The 22,260-nt window shown below is 43.8% G+C and overlaps 2 protein-coding genes across 4 annotated transcripts in view; one reads left to right on the forward strand and one right to left on the reverse strand.

Moving 5' to 3' along the window:
- Positions 1 to 1,737: 1,737 nt before the first annotated feature.
- On the forward strand, positions 1,738 to 10,379 carry tex47 (testis expressed 47; the record flags this gene model as incomplete). The annotated part of the gene is made up of 9 exons (XM_084135337.1): positions 1,738 to 1,842; positions 4,030 to 4,102; positions 4,313 to 4,416; positions 5,721 to 5,785; positions 8,383 to 8,590; positions 8,760 to 8,916; positions 9,093 to 9,126; positions 9,855 to 9,939; positions 10,341 to 10,379. The coding sequence occupies exons 1-9, from the start codon at positions 1,756 to 1,758 to the stop codon at positions 10,377 to 10,379; spliced, it is 852 nt and encodes a 283-aa protein (XP_083991463.1). The 5' UTR covers positions 1,738 to 1,755.
- A 9,476-nt stretch (positions 10,380 to 19,855) lies between these two features.
- Positions 19,856 to 22,260, reverse strand: part of arhgap44b (Rho GTPase activating protein 44b) — a 47,818-nt gene continuing 45,413 nt past the window's right edge. For 2 of the 3 annotated variants that reach the window (XM_084135066.1, XM_084135065.1), the window contains one exon: positions 19,856 to 20,920. In XM_084135066.1, the coding sequence (XP_083991192.1) occupies positions 20,796 to 20,920 (125 nt within the window). In that variant the 3' untranslated portion in view covers positions 19,856 to 20,795. Of the gene's footprint in view, positions 20,921 to 21,437; positions 21,479 to 22,260 lie in introns of all 3 variants that reach the window. The other variant, XM_084135067.1, reaches the window with a different exon arrangement.

The raw sequence follows: 22,260 nt of genomic DNA on the forward strand, positions 1-22,260 counted from the left end.
TTTTAAAGTCTCCTAATTTTGTTTTGGATTCTCCTACAATAGTTTTACAAAAAACACTTTATTTTTCTCATAACAAACACTGCACATCACCACATTGTTCAATGATTCTCAAACAATTCAGTCTCTCTAAATCCCTCCTTTCCATGAGCCTACTCTGCTCTGATTGGCCAGACAGCTCAGTCTGTTGTGATTGGACTACTGGTCGCTCATTAGCATAACTGTACTTCAGCTCCAGAGGCTTCCTAAAGCCAGTGTTGCCAGATGTACGATAATTATCGTATTTGTATCAATCAATCAATTGTAAGAACGGGAAAAGCGGTTCGCGGGTGGACAACGTACGACATAGGCGGGCATTATGCAAATATCTTTTATAGTGACGTAGAACTGTCGCAGTGAGATTCGAAATACAAAGACTGGTTTGGGAGACTCTATTTATCGTGCACTTTCGACTTTACAACTTTGAAATGCAGAAAAAATGCAGAAATTACTTTTGTATCATTTATCTTCTTTAAAATTTGATTATCTGGTAAAGACAGAAGTGAACCCGTAGCACTATTCCCTTCAAATCCCGTGCAAAAAAAGAGATTCAGAACGACATAGGATTTCATCTTTTTGGCAGATCTGTTTGAAACAACATTACATTCACAATATGGCTTGTACGATTCTTCCCCCTTCAAAGTGCCTCGCAAAGGCATAATTTAAGCCATTTGAACTGCATCCATATGCAAAATTAATTTAAATGATAAAGCCATATATTGTTCAGTAGGCCTACAAATCACAACACTAGACTGAAAAGACACCTTGAAACAATCAGGGAACTAATCAACAAGAAAATTACAAAGGGATTGATGAATCAGAAAAAGAAAAAAATATTTATTGCTTATGTTTCATCATTTAATCAAATGTCATAATCATATTTTAAGAAATCATTACTATCATTTTGATGTCTACCATTATTATCATTTGAAATGTGTTTAATACTTTTCTTTCATTAATCTTTATGTCTCGAATGTCACTGATTGACTTAGTGTGAACTTTTGTGCTTTCTGTTTAGATGAGGGCAAAAGTCTGTAAGTTTCTAATAGAGACCACAAATGTTTGAATATCTCAGAATAAAGCGGTAAACGAATGTTATCTTAGCTAAACATCTTGCAGTGTACAGGCTAACACCTCAGAGTGTGAAAACATGTGTCTTGTGAATCTGCTTCGATGCAATATGAAAAGAGGAACTTAGATCTGTTCCGATAAGCAACTGTATAATAGGGAGATTAATATCTGTACATGTGTCAGTCTATACCTTTAGACTCAGACCTTGCGCTTTAGCAAAGAGAGATCTCTCAAACAACTTATCTTTAGGCAAGAATATACTCAGAGTGTGTTAATTGTTTTTTACAGAGAAATATTAGAAGTAATTTGAACTGTTCATTTTATGTTTCTTTATTAAACTTTTAATCCTGAGTATGGATGAATTAATTTTACTCTTCATTTATTATTTGATTGTCTGCTGTTAAGAAATATAATTTGACTTGATCATCTGCCTGGATCTCCTCCTTACATCAGGACCAACATGGCGCAGGGAACAAGAGGAACAGAACCATAGACAGCATATAAACGATCAGAACTGGGCAAAATGCGAACTAACAGAACCGTTCAGTGGCGCTGTGTGTTTCCAGTTGCTCACTTGCTCAGGTCCCGCCCCTCCACGGATGTTGCTTAGCAGCCTGTGCAAACACACACACACACACACACACACTGATGTCTTCCCGGGAACTGGACTCAGGGTTCGGCAGATCCTCGTCTCTGTTCGGTCTGCTGATGGAGAAACACAGGGCTGTCAGGAAGGTTTGTTGTGTGTGTGTGTGTGTGTGTGTGTGAAGTTGATGTTCTTCTATTCTCTGGAGGAGTGTGTCAGATTTCTCCTCGTGAACAGTTGCCGGGTTACATCTCAACAACACTAGTGCACACTTGAGTGCACACTTCAGCAGATGCAGCACTTCTGTGTGTCAAAACTCAAGGATTTAGAAAGAACTTTCTGTCTCGGAAACTATCTTTAAGGATGGATTTGATATTACTCTTATCTCAGATTAGTGTTGTTATTGTTAACTAGATAAAACTAAATCAGAAATGATTATAAATACATAAATATTAGATGAAAAATGAGAAACTTAATTTAAGTTTAAGAATTTAAGGAAAATCTCTAAAAACTGAAATAAAAATACAATAATAAACATTAAATCCATATAGAAATATATAAAATGTAATAATAATTACAGAAGACACTAAATTACTAAAACAAAAAATAAAAAAGTAAGAAAATAATAAAATGAATAAAAACTAAAAGTACATAAATACAAAAATATCAGACTTAAACTTTCAGTCTTAAAATGTGAAATAAAAGAAAAAATATGGGTAAATATTAGAATATTTTCATTGTGCATAATTTCCATAAGTCCCATCAGCTCTGACACACACACTCAGAGGCAGAACACACACATTCAGAGGCAGAACACACACACACACTCAGAGGCAGGACACACACACACACACACACACACACACACACTCAGAGGCAGGACACACACACACACACACACACACACACTCAGAGGCAGGACACACACACTCAGAGGCAGGACAGGCGTCTCCAGGAGCCGGTAAACAGTGAGTGAGAGACACACACATACACACACACACACACACACACACGCAGAGAGAGAGATGCAGAGCTCCAGTAAAGCGTCTGGAGAGCAGGAGAACGGCAGGAGTCTCTTCCACCAGCAACTGACACACAGGAAACACACAGTGAGTGAGAGACACACACAGACACACACACACACACACACACACACACACACACACACACACACACACACAGACACAGCCGGACAAACACCTGGTCAGTGTAGAGTACATTAATGCTTTTACAGTAAATATGGATCTTTTACAGATGTAAACGGAAGGATTGTAACGGCAGATCTTCAGTCAGTGAAGCTTTATAGTTGATGGAATGATAATAATTAATGCAACATATAGTTATGTAAAAAAAAATTGTTACATTGTATTTAGTGTTTTATTTTGGAATATATATATACACACACACACTTTTTGGTTACATTTTTTGTGCATGTTTTATTTCGATTTTAATATATATATGGAAAAATCTAAAAACAACACTTGATGAAATATTTTATTTGCTTCACTGTGACCATTAACCAACACTTTTGAATGTGTTTTTAAATGATTGAAATATAAACAAATAAAACAAAATAAACAGTATTAATCTTAAAATCTAAATATTTTAAGTCAAAGAGGTTCGGCTGACAAAAAACGTTTGGGAATCCCTAAAGTTTTAGATCCCTAAGATGATTTCACGAGTTCACATGTTAATGAAATCTGATGTAACATTATAATGCGTATTTGGCTTGCTGTCCGGGGGGGGGGGGGGGGGGGGGGGGGGGGCTCCGAGCTCGGAATTCAGCCCGACCCCAGAGTTCTCCCCCCTATAAATGTATAGATCATAGGTATCTATGAGCAGACCCAGCCGAATGTGAGGTGATGGGGTGGTGGCGGGATGCTGAGAAATTAGTCATGAGACAGGAGGTAAGGGAAGGCTTTATTTATACTGGCTTCTTCTTGTGCTGATTGGATGATTACCTGAACATGCTCCTCCCGAACTTTGTTACATAAAACTTCATTTAAAAAGATATATTATATAATATTATATTACAATCTCTCTCTCTCTCTCTCTCTCTCTCTCTCTCTCTCTCCATATATATATATATATCAAATTATTTTACACTTTGTCTCTTTAATTAGTTTCTCTTTAATACAAATTGGAAAAATGCTTTTCATAAGAAGTAAAAAAAATCCTATTGTAAATGTACAATTTGTATTTTGTATTTGATAAGTTTGGCTGTATATTGATAAGCTCAAACACACACAGACTCTCTTAGCAACCAGTGCACACCAGACACACACACACACACACACAGTGGCTCAGCAGGTTTATCATTGTCTGTGTGTCAGCAGAAGTTCCTGTTGCACCGGATCATCACCGTGGGCCGGCTCTCCTGTGGACTCGCGGACCGCACCGATGTGGCGAGTGTGTTTCAGCAGATTCTGTTTCTGATTCAATTCACATTCATTTCTATTGCGCTTTTCACAATACACATCATTTCAAAGCAGCTTTACTGATTACATGTCCACATTACATGATTAAAAGGTTCAGAATGTCTATATGATCCAGTGTCAAACTCTCTGAGATGTTTCTCTCTGGTGTGTGTGTGTGTGTGTGTGTGTGTGTGTGTGTCAGCTCACTTCGAGAGGCTGAAGGTCAGAGTTCAGAGGAGCCGTCCAGGTGAAGAGGTCACCGGTGTTCTGCTGCTTTACCCTGAACACACACTGATCGTCATTGAGGTCTGAAACACACACACACACACACACACACACACTCACACACACAAACACTGATCGTCATCAAGGTCTGAAACACACACACACACACACACACACACACACAGACACTGATCGTCATCGAGGTCTGAAACACACACACACACACAGACACTGATCGTCATCGAGGTCTGAAACACACACACACACACACACAGACACTGATCGTCATCGAGGTCTGAAACACACACACACACACACAGACACTGATCGTCATCGAGGTCTGAAACACACACACACACAGACACTGATCGTCATCGAGGTCTGAAACACACACACACACACACACACACACACAGACACTGATCGTCATCGAGGTCTGAAACACACACACACACACAAACACTGATCGTCATCGAGGTCTGGACATTTCATGGTGACTTAGATAACATAATGGAGGTTGTTCAATTTTAATTTAATGCTCAATAAACAAACACAAACAATTACAACAAGACATCCAGATAAGGAACAACATATTACAAATATAAAGTGTTAATAATAATAATAATAATAATAATGATAATAATAAAATATATATATATATTTTATATATAGTATATATTGACAGCAGTTAAATGTTTTACTTTTTAATTATCATTAACTCTTTAGTAAATTAATTTGTAAAGAGTTAATGATAATTGAAAAGTAAAACATTTAACTGCTGTCAATATTTTTTATTTATTTTTTAAATATATTTATTACAGCTTGATTGGAATTATGCACAATAGCAATTTTCAGATATTTACCTTTTTTTCAGTCTTTGTTTACATAATTGTATAAGTGTTGCAATATTTTTAAGATTAATTTTCATATTTTGCAATTGAAAGTTTGAGTCTGGTGTTTTATTATTATAGTATAAAGTATTTATTCATATTTTAGATTTGTTTATATTTTCATATTAAATATTAGTAATATATATTATATATTACTAATAATATATATTATATTATATATTATATTATATATTAATATTAGTTTAAGTTTTAGTAATTCTATTGTGTGCTTTTGTCATTTTGATGAGCATATTATTTTAATGCTGATATTTTCCATACAGTGACAGAATGAGAAAAATGAGCTTTGAGAGTTTCAGTGTGTAAAACAGCTGAACTTTAGTTTTCCACAGAAGAAAGAAACTCTTACAGGTTTGCAGAGAGTGAATGATCACAGAATTTACATTTCAGCGGAACAACATCAGGAATAGTTCAGGAACGTCTCGTATAATAACAGTGGTTGTATAATGTGAATCTGTGAATGTTCTTCATCATTAGTGTTCGACTGAAGCTCTGCTGTGTGTCCTGCAAGACCTGAGACACATGGAGGAAGACCTGCACAGGTGAGACCAACACACAACGTTCTTCTGTTAGAGATATTGGGCCCTATCAAGGTCATCACACACTCGGTGCAACGCAGCGCCAGCGCGACACAAGTGTGTTTCGCTAGTTTCAGCCCGACGCAATTTTCATTTTCTCGTCCTGCGCCACGTTGTTTAAATAGCAAATGCATTTGCACTCATCTGTGGCCCGTGGGCTGCTGGTCTGAGAACGAGTGTGTGTTCAGGAGCATTGATGGACCGTTGTTATTTTGAGGAACTGTGACAGACCTGGGCTGAATTAAATGGCACAGTTTTTTTTTTGTTATTTAAAGAGCGCTTTAGTAATATGAGCCTATTGGCGGGTCCACAACAATCTGCTTATTACACACACACACACACACACTCTGCTTATTACACACACGCACACACACTCTGCTTATTACACACTCACACACTCTGCTTATTACACAGACACTCTGCTTATTACACACACACACACATACACCCACACTCTGCTTATTACACACACACACACACACACACACACACACACACTCTGCTTATTACACACACACACACTCTGCTTATTACACACACACACACTCTGCTTATTACACACTCACACACTCTGCTTATTACACACTCTGCTTATTACACACACACACACACATACACCCACACTCTGCTTATTACACACACACACACACACTCTGCTTATTACACACACACACACACACACACACTCTGCTTATTACACACATACTCTGCTTATTACACACACACACACACACCTTATTACACACATACTCTGCTTATTACACACACACACACACACACACTCTCTGCTTATTACACACACACACACACACACACTCTGCTTATTACACACTCACACACTCTGCTTATTACAGACACTCTGCTTATTACACACACACACACACACACACACCCACACTCTGCTTATTACACACACACACACACACACTCTGCTTATTACACACATACTCTTATTACACACACACTTTGCTTATTACACACACACACACTCCACTTATTACACACACTCTGCTTATTACACACACTCTGCTTATTACACACACACTGCCTGCTTATTACACACACACACTCCACTTATTACACACACTCTGCTTATTACACACACCCACACACTCTGCTTATTACACACACACACACACACTCCACTTATTACACACACACACACACACACACTCCACTTATTACACACACTCGGCTTATTACACACACCCACACACTCTGCTTATTACACACACACATACACCCACACTCTGCTTATTACACACACACACACACTCTGCTTATTACACACACCCACACACTCGGCTTATTACACACACACATACACCCACACTCTGCTTATTACACACACACACACACTCTGCTTATTACACACACACACACACACACACACTCTGCTTATTACACACATACTCTGCTTATTACACACACACACACACACTCTCTGCTTATTACACACACACACACACACACACTCTGCTTATTACACACTCACACACTCTGCTTATTACAGACACTCTGCTTATTACACACACACACACACACACACACCCACACTCTGCTTATTACACACACACACACACACACTCTGCTTATTACACACATACTCTTATTACACACACACTTTGCTTATTACACACACACACACTCCACTTATTACACACACTCTGCTTATTACACACACCCACACTCTGCTTATTACACACACTCTGCTTATTACACACACACTGCCTGCTTATTACACACACACACTCCACTTATTACACACACTCTGCTTATTACACACACCCACACACTCTGCTTATTACACACACACACACACTCCACTTATTACACACACTCGGCTTATTACACACACCCACACACTCTGCTTATTACACACACACTGTCTTCTTATTACACACACACACACATGGACGCGCAGCAGAACACAAACATGCCAAATAAAAATAAAAGGATTACAATGTAAATGATTAATATTGTGTACATAAAAATATGGTGAATCCGGCTTGTCCCATAGATGGTCTGCTTGTGCTTTAACCTCATACACACACACACACACACAGCTTTAACCTCGCGCACGCAGAGGATCCGTTTCATCGCTAGAGAAACATTCAGTTTTGCTTGCAAATTCCTCCATGTTTATAGCGAATCCGGAATGTGAGTGTTATAGCGGAAGGGAATGTGAGATGAGACTCTGATTGGTGTATTTCCCATTATGCCCAAAACACACTCATTACTCATTAAGAGAATAGAGACACCCTTTTAGACCAGCGCCGGGAGCGCCGACCATTTTTCCCGTCGTTAAACTAGCAAAAGTGGATTCAGACGCAGTGCACTTTAGACCATGAGCTTAGATCCTTAAAACAGGGCCCAGTATCTTCTATTCTTCAGGAACAAGAACAAATGTGGGCGGGGCTGATTTTGTCTGTGGGGAATTGATTGGATGGTTGTGGTTTGCTATTGGCTGATCTCATGTGAGTGACAGGTTATAGCCCCGCCCACATCATCAGAGATGTCACTGCATCCCTTTAAGTTAACAGAACCTCTCTGACCCGCAGTGGCCTGATCCTGACTCCCAGAATCCTGCTGGTGACCCACGACCTTCACAGCAGACTCTTCCAGCAGTGGAACTACACGCTGGTGAACGAGAACGAGTCTGACGGCCGGCGTACGATCGACTCGGAGGACCAGACACTCGTGAGCGAAACTCTGAGTCGGGTTCTTCGGCTCGGGCGTCTCCTCCTCAACACAGCAGAACACATGAAGGTGCACAACATCAGACACACATCAAGAACTTTTCTTCAAGGAAAAAACATTTTAATATGTAATTTTGGTGATCAAAGATGAGTTTTAAGGGATACAATTATTGACTACAGGGGGACTTTAAGAAGTGTCAGGGATGTGGATTCTGATGTGTGTGTGTGTGTGTGAACAGGGATCTACAGTGATTCCAGATGAAGTCCTGCAGGACGTGTCAGATGTGATTCCTCCACAGGCCGCAGTGTGTCGTCTGGTCCAGATGGAGGCGCTGTTGAGTCCTGCGCGCTACATGAACACATATCATTCACCACTCCACCAGCCGCTGGACTCCGGTAACACACACACACACACACACACACACACACACACACACACACACACACACACACACACACACACGCTGCCTAACGATGCAATGATAAAGACAATATATAGTTTTTCTGCAATAGTAACATGGCCTGTTTCACTGAATGTGTTGTTCTGTCATCTGTTGTGTGATCATCTAAAGGACATGTTTTCGGGAGTTTTCGTCCCACAACAGTGTAGGTTTGGATTTAGGGGAGGTATGACATCATGTTTTAACCCCTGCATGCGTGCATGTGAAGAAACGACTGTTTCAACCAAAGACGAACCACTTCTCGGATGTTTCTCCCTAGAAAAACACCCAATAACATGCAGCTAACAAAAAAATATCTTCAGAGAATGTTTTGGTAACATTATGAAAACGTTATTTCTGAACGTTCTCTGAACGTTTTTTTCGGTTATGCAAATGTTAAGTGAACATTCCATTTCATCATTCAAACATAATGGAAACGTTACTTTTGAATGTTCTCTGAACGTTCCGAAATAAGTTGTTACATTTAAAAAATGTTACACGAATGTCCAACTGAAAGATTTCAGAAAATAACATTCCATGAATGATGTACAAATATTTTTGTGCTAATGTTTTGAGAACTTTATTAAAGACCAGATAACTGGAAGAACTTTGTTCATAACTCTGCGTCTCATAAACTGACGAGTGTCGACTGATCGGGTCAGTTTTAGGAGAAACATCTGTAATAAAGTCAAGCATGATCTGTGGAGACTCGTTCAGCTCCAGCGCTGGTTTTATCATCATGACTCTGATTCTTGTTTTTTCTCATCTGACCTCCAACTAACTCCATAAATGTTTCCATCAACCCACGACTTCTCATTTCGTCCAGTGTCGTCTAATAATGAACATTTCACTGCAAACGTCAATAATGCGTGTCATTTTTCTGTGTTCTGACAGAATCTGTGTGGCCTGCAGTGGAACATCTTCGGATCATTTGAACAAATCTATTAATAAACATTTTTTTTCATATCTGAGCGTTTCAGTTATTTTACTTCAGAAAGTTTCTTTTCAAGCCAATATAAACTTAGTGTGTATTTTATTAATGCATGGTCTGGATTATTTATTACTGACGTTATTGCAAAAAAAACAATTGTTTGTCTTCGTAATCTTTCGTCAAAATGCAATTTTGTAACCTGCTTTTCTTTCTTTAGAAGAAATTACTTATTATTAAATTTCTATTTGATTTAGCAAAAACAGAATAATTTTTAGTTGTTTTAGTAAACAAACGTTCAGCTCTTTCATGAAACACCCGCTTTACACCAGGGTTCTCTTACGAGAGTTCTCTCGTACTGCGTTTGAAAAACGCTGCGGGAAAAGGTCTCTTTTCACGAAATACTGAAGCAAAATTATCCTTAATTTTCATAAATGTAAAACGCATTGCAGCAGTGCACAGCTATAGCGAGACGGCTCGCTCGCTCATAGGCTGTTCTGCGGCAACTGCATTAGCCTATCGAGCGAGGGCTGATGCAACATCAGGCCAATGAGAGCGCTTCGCGCGCTCCTCGCCACATCCCGCCGAAACGGGTGTGGCAGTCCCCTATAAAAGGAGCTCGAGTAGGCTGATTCAACTGATTTTCATCTCTTCAGCGAAGCGCACGCATCGCTGGATCACGAAGAAGCTAACGCCGTCGAGAACAAGCATCTCAGCGGGACGAGCCCTTGAAGCTGCTGGCCTTCGCCGCCTTCTACAAGCCGTACCTGCTGCGCTTTCCGGCGCTACATATCCTTTTCTGCTCTGTTTGTGTGTGTGTGTGTTGTGTTCTCCGAACACTCACCCTCTAAAAGAGCCGCGTCTTTTTTAAGATGCCATCCTGTGGTTCGTGCCGAGCCCCACTCACCGAGGGAGACCGCCATGTCATCTGCGTCTCCTGTCTGGGTGAGGATCACGCAGCGCTCGCGCTCGCTGACGGCGGCTGCCCTCACTGCGAGCTTCTGCCGATGGTGACTCTGAGGACTCGCCTCGCGCACTTCTCCGAGCCTGCACGCCCTGCCGCGATGCCGCGCCGTAAAAAGCGCCGCTCGCAACGGGCCCCGGAACCAGTTCCGTCCCGACAAAGCTCGCCGGTTCGCCCGCCTGCTTCGCCAGCTTCCCCCGAAGCACTTCCCAGTACACAGCGACCGCAGTCTGCCGCCGCTTCATCCGAGGGAGCCGCTTCTGAAGCTGAGTCGGTGGATAAAGATTCCTGCTCTCTGCTAGCATCGGGCAGTGAGGATTGGGCGAGCTCTGCGGATCTCACGCCTCCTGCTTGTAAGCCCTCGGCTAGAGCTAGCATCGAGAGGGAGCTCATGCGGGTACTCGCGCTGGCCGCGGCGAGCCTCGGCCTCGAGTGGTCTGCACCGAAGCTCCCCTCTCGCACCCGGCTGGATGGTAGCTTCCTCCCTGGCGAGCGTACTTCTCCGGAGTCTAAGCCCGCACCCTTTCTTCCTGAGCTTCACGAAGAAGTGGCTAAGGCATGGAACGCTCCGTTTTCCACACGGACACGATCCTCGGTTTCACCAGCTTTCGCTTCCGTGGATGGTGCTCAGGACCGAGGCTACCTCTCCCTTCCGCCGGTGGAACAGGCGATAGCGACCCACCTTTGTCCGCCCTCTGCTGGACGGCGGACTAAACCGGTGTTGCCATCCAAAGCCTGTCGAACAACGTCGACGCTGCTCACGCGGATCTTCTCCGCCGCTGGGCAGGCTGCATCGGCTCTACACACCATGGCCACGCTACAGATCTTTCAGGGCGATCTCCTCCGTCGACTGGACGAGATAGGACCTGAGGATGTCTGCATCGCGGACCTGAGAAGCGCGTCGGATCTCTCCCTCCGCGCTACAAAGGCTGCAGCACAGGCCGTGGGACGGTGTATGGCTTCCGCTACCGTAGCAGAAAGGCATCTCTGGCTGACGCTCACGGAAATGGGTGACTCAGAGCGCAACGCGTTCCTCGACGCCCCGCTTTCCCCCGCTGGCCTCTTCGGATCTTCTCTCTCCGAGTTCGTGGAGAGATTTTCCGAAGCCCAGAAAGCGTCTCAGGCTTTTAAGCACTTCCTGCCGAAGCGCTCCAGCTCTACAGCGGCCCGTGAAAAACCGGCCTCACGGAGCTCTCAGCCTCAGCCCCCGCCTTCTGCATCCTCTTCACAGCGACAGCAGCGCAGCTCTCAGCCCCGCTCTCGCTCTACCAGCCGCCGCCCCACACACCGCGGGCCGCGGCCGAGGATCACGTTGAAGCCGGAAGCCCCAAAGAAGTCCTAGCACGCCTAGGAAAGCGCAGGTGTGTAAGCCCCGTTGCGGCCGGGCCCTCACCAAAGCGCACCGCTGTCTTAGTCCCAAGATTTGCGACTGCTTCAGTGTTTTCTGCAGTACACAAGCCCGCACAGCTGCCCGCTTGCCTGCACACAAAAGCCGTTTTTACGGCTACCCAGATAAATCCCGAAAAGAGTGTATTTTCTGGTGTCCCGGCCACGGCCGATGGTGCTATAAACGTAGTGCTGATGCCCACTCCTTTGTGCCCATCCCTACACAAAAGCACAGCCCCGCACACGGGGCCCGCGCTCATAAGATCGACTCAGGTCGATCGCGCTCTAAACATAGTCAAAGTGCCCACTTCCCAGTGCCCACAAACACTATGTCTGGCAGATCACAGTCTCCCCGTAAAAGCGGGATCTGTGCGCGCCCGCGCTGCTCACACAGACAGCGCGACCAAAGCAGTGAACGTGCCCGGTCCCCGCCCACGTCCACCTGCAGGCTACATGAGTCCCATGCGACCTTCTCAGACCTCCCTCGCTCAGTTAAGCACTGTAACGCGGTCGAGGATGAGCGCTATGCCCGCTGTGTTAAGCGCGCTCCCCGCCTCATATGTCACAGGCGTAACGCCTATGTTATCGCACCCCGAAGCACCACTGCCGCACTGCGGACAGAGCGAGCTTCGCATTCAGCCCCTAGCCGGCCATGCAGATGCGTGGGCCGCGCTTCCAGGGGTTTCAGACTGGGTGCTAGACATTATAAAGAGAGGCTTCTCGCTACAGTTTTGCCGACGCCCCCCCCGCTTCACAGCGCGCGTCGAAACCACGGTGAATTCAGAAGCAGCACACCTGCTTCGTGCCGAAATATCAAAACTGTTGAGCAAAGGGGCGATACAGCATGTACCCCCAGCTCAAAGCGAAAGGGGGCTATACAGCAGATACTTTCTAGTCCCGAAAAAGGACGGAGGTATCAGACCCATTCTGGATCTAAGACGACTAAACAGAGCTTTAGTGAAACGCAGTTTCAAAATGCTCACGACCAGAAAAATCCTCGCGCATATTCGCCGAGAAGACTGGTTTATGTCGATAGATCTGAAGGACGCGTATTTCCAGATACAGATAGCGTCACGTCACAGGCGATTCTTGAGATTCGCCTTCGAAGGTCGGGCATACCAGTACACAGTCCTGCCTTTCGGCTTGTCCCTGGCACCTCGTACGTTTACGAAATGCATGGACGCAGCGCTCGCCCCCCTCAGACTCAGAGGCATGCGAGTGCTGAACTATTTGGACGACTGGCTGATCATAGCTCAATCGCGATCACAGCTCGTGGAGCACAGAACCATGTTACTCGATCACCTCGAGAATCTTGGTATTATGATCAATTGGACAAAGAGCTCCCTGAACCCCAGTCAAACTATCTCGTTTCTGGGTGTCGTTCTGGACTCGCAGTCCATGACGGCGCGGCTGTCAACACAGCGCGCGCTGCACATTCAGCACACAGCGAGAGCCTTTCGCTGCGGTGCGACTACCACGCTCAAAAAGTTTCAGAGGCTGCTGGGTCTTATGGCCTCAGCAGCATCGGTTCTCCAGTTGGGCTTGCTTCGCATGCGCCCTCTGCAGTTCTGGCTAAAAGCGCGAGTGCCTCTCAGAGCGTGGGCACTTGGCCGATTACGCCTCAGAGTCGATCAGGACTGCGTGGCAGCCCTGAGACCTTGGGCGGCGAGCGATTGGTACCGTTCGGGTGTAAGCCTGGGGACTCCCTCGAGGGTGAAAGTGGTGTCTACGGACGCATCCACCTCGGGATGGGGAGCGCTGCTCGAGGGCAGACCGTTCTTTGGCCAGTGGTCAGAACGAGAGAAGCTCCATCACATCAACTGCCTAGAAATGCTAGCAGTTCACAACGCGCTGACGCGCTTTTGTCCCCAAATCAAGGACCAGCACGTCGTAGTCCGCTCGGACAACACGGCCGTGGTGTCCTACATAAATCGCCAGGGCGGTCTCAGATCCAATATTCTGTACAGGCTGGCCAAGCGCCTCCTGACATGGGCTCAGCGCAACTTGCGCTCGCTGAGAGCAGTGCATGTGCCTGGGGTCCACAACCTGGGTCCAGACAGACTGTCCAGGAACAACGTTCCCACGGGCGAATGGTCTCTACACCCACAAACAGTCCAGCTGCTGTGGCAGAGATTCGGCAGGGCGGAGGTGGACCTATTCGCGTCCCCAGAAAACGCTCATTGCCCCGTGTTCTTTTCAAAGAACGACAGCGCGCTGTCTCACATGTGGCCGCACTGCCCGCTATACGCGTTTCCCCCAGTCTCCCTCCTGCCTCAGGTATTAGAGCGAGTCAGGGAAGTGAAATGCCCAGTACTGCTTGTAGCACCGTTCTGGGCCAGCCAAGCCTGGTTTCCAGCCCTGATGCAGTTAGCAGACTCCGCCCCGTGGCCGATACCTTTGAGGAGAGATCTCCTCTCGCAGGCCAAGGGCTCGATTTGGCACCCACATCCGGAGTTGTGGTCCCTTCATGCGTGGGCGCTCAACGGGTATCCGTTGACCTCACGGAGGGAGTGCTGAATACCATCACTCAGGCTAGAGCACCGTCGACCAGGCGGCTTTATGCCTCGAAGTGGTCGGTTTTCTCCAGCTGGTGTGCTGCTCGGGGCCTGTCACCCCTCGATTGTGAGGTGACGGAGGTTCTCTCCTTCCTACAAGAGCTGTTGGATAAGGGCAGGTCCCCCTCCACGCTCAAAGTCTATGTGGCGGCTATCGCAGCGTTCTCGACAGCAACGCTAAGCCAGTCACTAGGAAGGAACGATTTAGTCATCCGCTTCCTCAGAGGAGCTAGGAGGCTGAATCCCCCCAGACCTCCTTCAGTCCCGATGTGGGACCTTTCTACGGTCTTGGCGGCCATGAAAGGTGCCCCTTTTGAGCCTATTCAAACTGTCAGCCTCAAACATCTGTCGTTCAAAACAGTGTTTTTGCTGGCCCTAGCTTCAGTGAAGCGCATAGGCGATCTGCACGCGCTCTCTGTGAGCCCAGCGTGCTTAGAGTTTGGGCCTAATGACTCCAAGGTCATACTCAAACCTAGACACGGTTACGTGCCAAAATCCCTCAACACACCGTTTAGGGCTCAGGTTATCTCCCTGTCCGCCCTACCGAGTGAGGAAGGGGACTCGAGCTGTCTTTGCCCCGTTAGGGCTTTAAGAGCTTATGTGTCCCGCTCTGCTGTCTTCAGACAGACTGAGCAGCTCTTTGTCTCGTTCAGCGGTCGTTCCAAGGGAGCAGCTGTTTCGAAACAGAGTCTATCCAGATGGGTAGTTGACGCCATAGCGCTGGCTTACACCACCAAGGGCCTTCAGTGCCCCTTGGGCGTGAGAGCGCACTCCACGAGGGGCGTCGCCTCATCGTGGGCCTGGTCTAGCGGGATTTCCTTACAGGAAATATGTATGGCGGCAGGCTGGGCCTCACCGTCTACATTCATAAGGTTTTACAACCTAGAGGTTCCCGCCTTGCAGGCAAAGCTGCTTTCGGTATAGTCGAGTCAGCTGTCTAGCCCGGACACTGATTTCGCAGGCGCACAGCGCCCCGGAAAATTCTGGGCAGAATTGTGTAAGACCCACATTTCCCACATTAGCCAGGCCTTCCCCTGCCTATGTGACGTTATATCGCGTCTGAGGACGCAACCTTTAAGGGCGGATGTCCCCCCCCCTTTTTTTTTTTATCTCCAGACTCTCTGAGTCTACCTGGTGATTATGCACTGTATATCTGGACTGGCTTCCAGTGATCGGTGTCTTATCCCAGCACGCACGGCGTCTTACAAGTGGTTCCCGCAGCGTTTTTCAAACGCAGTACGAGAGAACTCTCGTAAGAGAACGTACTCGGTTACTAACGTAACCTCGGTTCTCTCTAGAAGAGGGAACGAGTACTGCGTTCCCTGCCGTGCGTACGGTTCGCTCTGGTTCGCTTCGGCGATGAAAACCAGTTGAATCAGCCTACTCGAGCTCCTTTTATAGGGGACTGCCACACCCGTTTCGGCGGGATGTGGCGAGGAGCGCGCGAAGCGCTCTCATTGGCCTGATGTTGCATCAGCCCTCGCTCGATAGGCTAATGCAGTTGCCGCAGAACAGCCTATGAGCGAGCGAGCCGTCTCGCTATAGCTGTGCACTGCTGCAATGCGTTTTACATTTATGAAAATTAAGGATAATTTTGCTTCAGTATTTCGTGAAAAGAGACCTTTTCCCGCAGCGTTTTTCAAACGCAGTACTCGTTCCCTCTTCTAGAGAGAACCGAGGTTACGTTAGTAACCGAGTACGTTATTATCATTGATTAAAGCTATTATAAACGTGTTATTTGAAATAAAGCTGAAATAAAATTAAATATAAATATTAGTAAATAAAAGTTAAAATGAAAATTAGAAACGTTGCCTTGGCTGTAAACTGAGCTAAGTTTAAGTTGAAGCACTAAAATAAATAAAAACTATAAATAAAATAATAAATAAAACCTAAATAGCAATAAATAAAAAAATACGAATAAAATGACAAAAGCACATAACAAAATTATTTACGCATTTAAGTAAAATTAACATGAAAACAAAAAATAAAAGTTAATCAAAATTATGATAAAACTAAAATAAAAACAATCAATAATCTTGCTGAAAATCATCTTTCTCTCAGAAGTACGTCACAACAGACCACAGTAAAAACTCTGAATGAAATACATGTACCAATAGAAGTAATTAAAAATGATTTTATTATTGAGCTCACATTCTGATGAAGGACGTTGTTCTTTAAGGTCACGAGACTTTGAACATCCCGTCTCAAATTATTCCAGTTTTCCATTTCAAACACATTTTGACACACAGGGCCTCTTCATTATAAAAAAAAAAAAAACAATCAACAAAATGCAAAAAAATTAAAAATAATAATTTTCTGAGTAAATGAAGCTCCACTGATTTGGCCCCCGTTTGTTCAAGTGTAAATCGAGCATGAAACACACACATCAGCCACGGTAAATAAATAAGAAATGGACAAATAAACTCCAGCACACACACACACACACACACACACACACACTGTTCTCTGATCAGATGCACACGTTTCATCCGGGAATGGGTTTATTGAGCGGCTGATATTGGAGTTTCTGCATTGCCTGGGTATTTCTGTTCTCTAGCACATATAAAACTGAGATGTAGTGTGTGTCCTGAAGGAAAGCATGCGGCAGATTTACAACATCGAGCTGAGACACACACTCTCCTCACACACACCGGAGGGATTTACACTGAATCCTGAACGCCTTCATTCAAGCTGCACATGCTTGTCAGAAATATTTAGGCTAATTATGATTAACTACCAGCATCAGGTCAGAATGAACACATTATCATATTTCAATCCGGCATTATTCCTGCAAAACACTTATAAAAGTCCGTTTGACCTTTAATGAGCTTGAGCCGATAAAACCCTGTATAACAAAACTACAAAACCACCATATCACACATCTCAGACCAAACATCATCTCCAGCTCCTGCGTTCCTCACGGATCTGCTCTCATCCGCTGGGAAAATCCAATCAGAGCATTTAGCTGTAGAAATACTTAAGAAAACGAAGAATATGGACTCAGTTCTACAGCGATATCTGATCTACTGATGAACTTCTGGAAGAGTCGCCTGAGTCACACACACTCTAACATCCTCAGAGAGAAGCAGAGAATGAAGGAGAAATACACACAGACTGATAATAAATAACACACTCACACACGCACACACACTGACTTACACACACACTAACTCACTCACACACACACACACACACACACACTGACTTACACACTCACTCAAACACACACTGACTTACACACACACACTAACTCACTCACACACACACACACACACACACACACTGACTTACACACTCACACACACACACTGACTTACACACTCACTCACTCACTCACACACACACACACACACACACACACACAGACTTACACACTCACTCACACACACACACTCACTCAAACACGCACACTCACACACACACTGACTTACACACTCACTCACACACACTCACACACACAAACACACACACACTTACTCACACACAAACACACAAACTCACTCACTCACACACACACACTGACTTACACACTCACTCACACACACACGCACACAAACACACACACACACTCACTCAAACACACACTTACTCACACACACACACACACACTCACTAACACTCACTCACACACACACACACTGACTTACACACTCACTCAAACACACACTCACACACACAAACACACACACACTTACTCACACAAACACACACAAACTCACTCACACACACACACACTTACACACTCACTCACACACACACACACTCACTCAAACACACACACACACACACACACACTCACTAACACTCACTCACTCTCACACACACACACACACACCAGAAACTCCCAGCTAACAAAAATATGTTCTAAAAGCATTTTGCAAACGTTCACATTAAGAAAACGGAATATTCTCAAAATGTCTCATAAACGGTTGATCTTGGTTACGCGGTCGTCAAGGAAACATTCCATTCTTCAAACATTACGGGAACGTTACTTTCAAATGTTCTGAAACAAGCAGTGACAGATGTAGTGTTTCTGAGAAGATTATTAAAACGTTGAACGAACGTTCTATGAACGTCACTGGAAGAAAGTTTATGAACTTCAGCTGGACTCACACACTAACCTTGCTTACTCTTCATTTCCTCATTGAACGTCCAGTTTGATTGAGAACGTCACATGACGGAGTGCGGATGGAGTTTCACATCGACTCTAAAGCACAGATCATGCAGACACACACACACACACACACACAACAACCGTCCTGTGAGAGGACGTAAACTTGTGACTTCGGTTTAATCTCTGTCGCAGTCCTGTTCTCTGAGTCTCACACACACTCGCGTTCAGTCTGCATGACTCTTCATATCAGTGTGTGTACACACACCAGCACTGTGTTTGAAGCAAAAATAATATCGTCTGTATATATTTATATATATTTATATTTATATAGCGAGAGAAAGAGATTCATAAATATTTGACCTTTGATTCTATAGACTATGTACATGTGGATGAACAGCATTCACACAAGCTAATACTTACAGCACAGTTTATGAATTATTATTAATAACACGACTGACGCCAGTAACCAACAGCCTTCTTTCGGTCAGTCGGGAAAACCTGGGAATATCAGGGAATTTTAACCCTCGGATGCATGACGTCTGCTAGACTAGACCAACTTTAAGATATCTGAGTCGTTGAGGGAGGGATAGATGATGACCTTTGACCTTTGCACCAGGTGAATATCTACAATATCTGCAATATCTGCTACTGTGTTTTATTGCAGTGGTCAGACGCATAAAATACTCTCTCAAAATACATCATTCCACGTGTTGGCGTGAGATTTCAGTTCGTGCATCAAAGGGTTAAAGTGTGATTTCCACGTCTGGAAAATTCATGGATATTTCATTTGATTTTAAATATTGTTATCCAGTATTTACTGTAAAAGTCATGGAGTCACTGGTTTTATGATGAAATAAAATATGATAAAAACATTCAGAAACTGCTGTTTTCTGTTCAGCAAACATATTGTTCTATGAAATTAAAGAACGTTATATCCGTTTTAATTTTGATATTTTCTGTTCTCCTTTATATATTATCTTTAATTATTCAATAAGGTTTGATATCGGTACAAACGTCCGGCATTCGCTCACAGATCCCGTAGAAACCCGAGGGAAATTTTACACTTTTTATCCTGACAGTGACGGCACCTTAAATTACCCACAATTCTTTAAAAAAAAAAAAAAACTATTCTGAAAAGGTCAGTAAGATTTTTTTTTTACGAATTCTTTTATTTATACTTTTATTCATCGAGGATGCATTAAATGATTTAAAAATGACAGTTAAGACATTTATAATGTTATAAAAGATTCTATTTCAAATAAAAGCTGTTCTTTTGAACTTTCTATTCATCAAAAAATGTATCAGTTTAATTGTTTTCATCACTGATAATCATAAATGTTTCTTGAGCATCAAATCATCATATTAGAGTGATTTCTGAAGGATCATGTGACACTGAAGACTGGAGTAATGATGCTGAAAATTCAGCTTTGATCACAGGAATAAATTACACTTTACTTTATATTCTTATATAAAATCACTACTTTAAATGACGTACTTTTTATCAAATAAACGCAGTTTTTATGAGCAGAAGAGACAAAAAAAATCTTACTGACCCCAAACTTCTGATGCGTCGTCTGTGAACGGCCTCAAACAATCTAAACCCGAGGACAAACCACAGCGAGATCATGCTTACAAATCTGCATAATCATGAGGACGGATCTCAGAGCGAGTCGAATCAGAGCGAGTCGACGGACTTACACGAACCTCAAGGCAAAAGTGCAAGAACTCAGATAAGGCAAATAGAAAACAAACAAGACGTAAAACTGTAAAAACATAAGACGTGTAGATGTCCTGACATCTGCTGGATCCAGTGCGGGTTCATGTGGAGGAGCGGGTCATGTACTATATGTGAGGGGAAGGAGCAAAGCATTGTGGGAAACCCCAGGGGTCATAGGACAGTGCTCTCGATCTCCTCGTCTGAGTCCAGCAGAGACACTGAGTTCCCGTAGGGGGCGCCAGATCTCCCGGCCAGATCGACGCTTATCACGGGAACGTCCACATCACTCCACGAGTCTGGGGGAAAACACAACACTGTTCAAAGAGGAACTGTTCAATCCTTCTAAAATCCTGCAAAACATGATATGAGTGACTGAACACTTTACAAACAAATATTATTCGCACCAAAAATAAACATTCGGTCATAATTAACAATCATGTTCAAACCTGTACGGATGTTTCTTCTTCTTCAGTGGAATACAAAAGAAGTATATTCATGCAGCTCAAATTAAATAAATTAATAAATAAATAGATGATCATAACAGTCATCCATACTGTATGAATCCTGCACTAGACATCTGAGTCACATGATGCTGTGTGTGAAGCTGAACTGGGGTTCGACAGGGAACAGCAGGGGTGTGTGTTGATAAACTAACACACACGTGAGATGGGTGAGCGAGTGTGTGTTTAAAGTGAAGGACGAATGGTGATGCGGATCACAGGGACACGCGAGAGCCATGCGGGACAGCGCCATGCGTTAGTGATGATGGCGGGTGAGTTCACACACACACACACACACACACACACTGCTTACCCTTCTGAGCCAAAGCCCACTGACCCCCCGACCTCACACCGCTGCAAAACAACACAAAACCACCTGAACCCAACAGATGTGATATAACACACACACACACACACACACACACGTCTGTGTTCTCTTCGGCTCTGTTCCAAACAGTCGACAGCAAATAATATAACTAATTTCAGTCAATTTATAATCGTGTCAAGGCGATATAATAGTGCAATACGACGATATAACTTCATCTTCACGTTGGCTCACACTGTTAAAGGAAATGTCATCTTTAATAATAATAATTAGTAATATAATATTATTATATTCATATTGATATTGATTCATATTGTCATATTGATATTCAAAAAAATCAATTGGGCCTAATTGTGCAGCCTTATAAACACATCACACCTGGAGTTGTTTTTTGAAGTGCCCATATTATGCTATTATTAAAGGCTCATAATGTTGTTTTAGAGTCTCCTACAATAGTTCTACATGCATATAAAGTCCAACACACTTTAATGTCCTCATAATCTCCACTGCAGCTTCAGCTCTTTCCTCATCAAGGATTCAGTCTCTCTAAGCTCCGCCTCTCTGAGAGCTGCTCTGCTCTGATTGGTCAGAAAGCAAACGCTCATTATCATATCTGAATCTCAGCTCTTGATCTCAGTGATACGAACAGTGACGATGGCGTGGGTTTTACCGTATCAATCTCAGAAAACAGCGTCTTCTCCACATGAACAACACGAACCAAACTCTCCAGTCTCAGATACACTACAGTGTTTGAGGGCGGAGCTAAGAGACGCTGCTCAGCCATAGGCTGAAATTATGCAAATTTGTTACA

The sequence above is a fragment of the Abramis brama genome (genome assembly GCF_963993115.1).
Source record: "Abramis brama genome assembly, chromosome: 14".
In the NCBI taxonomy this organism is placed as follows: domain Eukaryota; kingdom Metazoa; phylum Chordata; class Actinopteri; order Cypriniformes; family Leuciscidae; genus Abramis; species Abramis brama.